This window comes from Dipodomys ordii, unplaced genomic scaffold (genome assembly GCF_000151885.1).
Source record: "Dipodomys ordii isolate 6190 unplaced genomic scaffold, Dord_2.0 Scaffold112, whole genome shotgun sequence".
In the NCBI taxonomy this organism is placed as follows: domain Eukaryota; kingdom Metazoa; phylum Chordata; class Mammalia; order Rodentia; family Heteromyidae; genus Dipodomys; species Dipodomys ordii.
This window is the reverse complement of record NW_012267328.1, coordinates 1,217,134-1,221,367: the sequence shown is the minus strand read 5'-3', so window position 1 is coordinate 1,221,367 and position 4,234 is coordinate 1,217,134. Positions and strand designations below refer to the sequence as shown.

Sequence of the window (4,234 nt, the reverse complement as noted above, 5' to 3'; positions counted from 1 at the left end):
ACTCCCCTCCTCCTCTACCCCCTCTACCCCCCCTCCTCTACTTCTGGTCTCCTCTCTCCTACTTCCCCTTCTCTCTTCCCAACTGCCCCTCCTACCTTTTCCTCTTCTCCTTCTTCCCCTTCTCCCCTCCCTTCTACTCCCTCTCCTTCCCTCCTCTCCTGCTCTTGTCCCTCCTCCTCCTTGTCTCTCCTCCTTTGCCTCTCCCCTGCCCTCTCCCCTCCCCTCCTCCCTTCTAGATCCCTCTTCTTTGTTCTCCTCCCTTCCTTTCCCCTTCTCTCCCTCTCCCTCCCCTTCTTCCCCTTCTCTCCCCTTCACCTCTCCCTTCTCTATCTTCTTTTCTCCCCTCCCTTCCCTCTCCCAGGACATAGCTTCACCAGCCTCTGGCCTGGGCAGGAAGCCTGCCTCCCGCCTGCCCTACCTTGAGCCTGGGCCTCCCGCCTGCCCTACCTTGAGCCTGGGCCTCCTCCGCTGCTCACTGGCCTCCTCCGCTGCTCACTGGCCTGGGCCTCCTCCGCTGCTCACGGGCCTGGGCCTCCTCCGCTGCTCACTGGCCTGGGCCTCCTCCGCTGCTCACGGGCCTGGGCCTCCGTTCTCTTCCAGCCCTCACACTCTCCGTGGCCGGCTCAGCAGGGCTAGACGAGGCCGGCACATCCCCACGCCTCAGCCAGGCCTTCCTGCACCTCTCGGACGGGGACAAGAAGACCCTGAAGAGGAAGAAAGTGAACCAGTTCTTCAAAACCATGGTGAGGGCCAGGTCAGGGGAGAGGGAGGGAGGGAGGGAGGCCACCCAAGAGAAAGCAGGGCGTGTGCACACACGTGCACAAGTGTGCACACCCAGCCCCTCCCAGGGACGTGTGGTCAGGACACTGCCAGCAATTCCAGGGTTCAGGTGCAGACAGCGGGCCCTGGGCCCCCACAGGTGCCAGCCCCACCCCCACTGCCCTCCCCCCTCGTCCCCCCCATGCTCCTGGCTGAGCCCCCACAGCTCTGCCCTGGGGCTGGAGAGTGGACACGTGTGTTAGAGGGGCCCTCAACGCAAAGCTAGTTCGGGATGCCGTCCTGACCTCCTTCTCCTGCGCCGGCCTCGAGGCCCATGGTGGATGGTATTAATTAGAGCTGTGCGTCTGGAAAACTCCCAAGCTTACTGTGAGCACTGAGCCTGCCCCCACCCCTTGTATCTGCCCTGCTGGAGGAAGGTTCTAGACGTTCACAGAGCCCCGGGTCCATCAGGCCCTGTGTGGCCTGGGCCAGGGTCACAGGAGGTCGGGCTGGGCCTCGGGGAGGGAGCGCAGGGCTGTTTCCTGGCAGGGCTGCCTTCTCTCCCACAAAGCTGGCCAGCAAGTCGGCCGAAGAAGGCAAGCCACTGCCGGACTTCCTGTCCACAGACCTGTGACAGTCCTGCTGCTCGGAGAAGGTTCCAGAAGAGAGGCAGGAGTGGATGTAAGCCTCCAAGAATGAGAACTGTAACCCCCTCGGTGGCCCTCACTCAGAAGAGACGGGCCGGCCGGACCCCAGGGCCTGGACGGCCACGAGTCCAGCATTCCTGCGAGTGGGGTCACTCTGTGGCTAGGGGGGCCGAGCCCTGGATCCCCGACATGTTCCAGCACGTTCCAGCATGTCTCCACGCACTCTCCCAGCATGCCCGCACCCCTCAACCCCGCTTCCTAGGCATAGGAGCGTTTTCATTTCATTTTTCCAAGGGTCAGCACCTAAGGGCCAAAAAGTCCTGGAATATTCTTTCGTACTTTCAGTTAAGGGTTGTGTGCTTCTCTCTCGTAATGCAACTACCCAGCTGCTTTTTTAAATGACCGTCTCAGGAGTGTTGCTCTTTCTTACAATAAAATAATCCCATGCCTCAGATAAACCTGGCACCTAACTCTGCGGGCGGGGCGGGGCCGGGCGGGCAGGGAGGAAGGCAGCCTGGTCCATGGGGGGGGTAAGCACCCTGGGCCCAGGGGCCAGCGGGAAACCCAAAATCCCAAAAGTCCCACAGGCCGAGGCCGGAGCTACGGGGGGAGGGGCCTTCGCTTCCGTGGACGGGCCCAGTGAATCCCCTCCGTGGTCACATCCGTGCGGCAAACTAACAGGAATGAGCACCACAAAGCTGTGAGCTTAGGAGAGAGGAGTTCGAGTCCACCCAGTTGCGCCAGGGTCAGCTCTGGAGGCGTGACCCCAGGGCCCTTGGAGATGGCCGGTGTTGGCCGACCCTGGGCAGGAATGGTGACCAAGTCCAGGCTGCTTCCTGGTCAGCCCCAGGACAGCAAGCAGAGGCTCCGGGACGGAACTGTCCAGACCCTACAGGAGCCCGGCTGGGGTGACCCCTCCGTGCCCTCCCACGTTCCCACGCTCCCGTGGCCACACACCTGGGGGAATCCAACACCTACCCACCCCTCAGCCCCGCCGCTCTCCAGCCCCAAACCCAGCTGCTTGACACCCACACAAAGCTCACCCTCCACTTCCCGCTGCTACAGAGAGAGACGGCCGCCAGAGGGCGCGGTTGCTCTGTGGTTCTTCAGACTCAGAGGCGCGAGATGCTGAAAACAGCATTCCAGCACCCAGATCTCCTTGGCCTGGCCAGGCAGGCAGGCACCAGCCCGGCCTCCACCAGCCCAGCCTCTGCGAGGCCGGCCTCCACCAGCCTGGTCTCAGGACGGAGTGCCTCCCACCCCCGTGTCCCCACAGATCCCAAGTCCTGGTCCTTGCTCATGCCTGGGGGCGGACAGAGACGGGGTGGGCTCCATACCAGAAGAGAACTACCGCAGAACGCCGGTGGCGCTGTGATGTCCCTGTTCATCCGGATGGGGCTGGGGACACAGCTTAACCTCTCTGGACCTCGGGCCATCCCAATCGACTTCTGCCTCCCCAGGCTCTGGCGCGCATGAGAGCCGCCTGCGGCTGAGCGCGGGGGCTGAGGACACCGAGCCCACCCCCACCCCCCGCCCCTGCCCCTGCCAGCTGCGGTGTCCCCACGGCGGAGCTGGGATCCCTGCGAGGAGGCGCGGCACCGGAGGCTGCCTCCCCAGCCCCGACCCTGTGCCCGTGGGCCGGGTCCTGACCGGAACCGGAACCCTTACTTCTTCCCAAGTGGTACCGGAACCAAGTGACTCCGTGGGAGACTCCACTCCAGAGGAGCACCAGCCCCCGTTCCACGCATTGAGATGGGATCTCTGAAAGAGCCCAGTTCTCCAAGCCCAGAAAGGCGCAAGGCCAGCCGCTGGGGGGGTAGGGGGGGGCACCGATCTACTGTGCACCTGGGAGCCGCCTGTCGGCTTGGGGGCATCTCCCCACGTAGCCCCGAGTCCCCAAGGTGTGGGTGAGTGGGGAGGGTCTGCTGGGCCCGGGGCCAGCACCGGAGGCCGGAGGGCTTCTTCAGAGCACCCCCCCACACAGAGGGTGCCCACCGCACGCTCGCTGCTGTGCACGGATAGCGGGTGGGGAGAGCGGGCACCGTGGGTGGGCCCCCATGGGCACCTCGGGGGGCAGAGGCCAGGCCCCATCCCTGCCTGGCCTGCCTGGCAACCCTGAGGGCCTTGGGGCTGACAAGGGGTGCGGGGGGGGGCCTCCAGCTGGGGAGAGGCTCTTGGACACGCAGCCATTCTCGGCTGCCCCTGGGTGGAGGCCCGGGCAGCCGCCTGCAGCCCTGGGGGGCGGGGAGGGAGGACTGATCAGCAGAGCAGGGTAGAGAGGAGCACGGAGCAACAGAGCAGGGGAGGGGTGCGGCCCAGCCAAAGCGGGGCAGGGGGCAGAGAGGAAGGGGGCAGGAGCGAAGATGGAGGACAGAGGCCAGGGAGACAAAGCAGCCGGAGTGGGGAGGCCGGAGGGCCGGAGGGCCGGGTGCCCTGTCATTCCGAGTGTCAGCTCTAGCCAGCCTGCTTTGCCAGGGCAGGGGGGGAGGGGGTGGAGAGAGGAGGGCGGCCGGGCTGGACCTGCAGGTGGCCGCCCCTGGGTGGGGCCCCGGGGGTATAAGTGGGAGGCTGGCCCGGCACAGCAGGTGTGGAGGGAGGGGCGAGGCGGGCAGCAGCAGGCGCTGGCCCGACCAGCATGAGCGCCTTCGACCTCCCCGCGCCCTCTCCGCCCCGCTGCAGCCCCCACTTCCCCGGCCTGGGCCAGGAGCCCCCCGAGCCCGGCCTGTACTACGAGAACTTCTTCCACGCCCCGGGGGTGGCCAGCCCGCAGAGGGCCCCCCCCAACGAGGCGGCCGGCGAGTACGGGCCCACCCCCCCCAACCCCTACC

At 66.0% G+C, this 4,234-nt stretch overlaps 2 protein-coding genes across 2 annotated transcripts in view; both read left to right on the top strand.

Moving 5' to 3' along the window:
* LOC105994950 (dedicator of cytokinesis protein 2-like) overlaps positions 1 to 1,864 on the top strand; it is a 10,154-nt gene extending 8,290 nt beyond the window's left edge. The window contains exons 9-10 of the mRNA XM_013028618.1: positions 454 to 743; positions 1,331 to 1,864. Coding sequence (XP_012884072.1) covers positions 454 to 743; positions 1,331 to 1,393 — 353 coding nt within the window. The 3' untranslated portion in view covers positions 1,394 to 1,864. The remainder of the gene's footprint in view (positions 1 to 453; positions 744 to 1,330) is intronic.
* Positions 1,865 to 4,001: 2,137 nt separating this feature from the next.
* Foxi1 (forkhead box I1) overlaps positions 4,002 to 4,234 on the top strand; it is a 1,257-nt gene continuing 1,024 nt past the window's right edge. Inside the window, exon 1 of the mRNA XM_013028617.1 lies at positions 4,002 to 4,231. Within this exon, the coding sequence (XP_012884071.1) occupies positions 4,042 to 4,231 (190 nt within the window). The 5' untranslated portion in view covers positions 4,002 to 4,041. The remainder of the gene's footprint in view (positions 4,232 to 4,234) is intronic.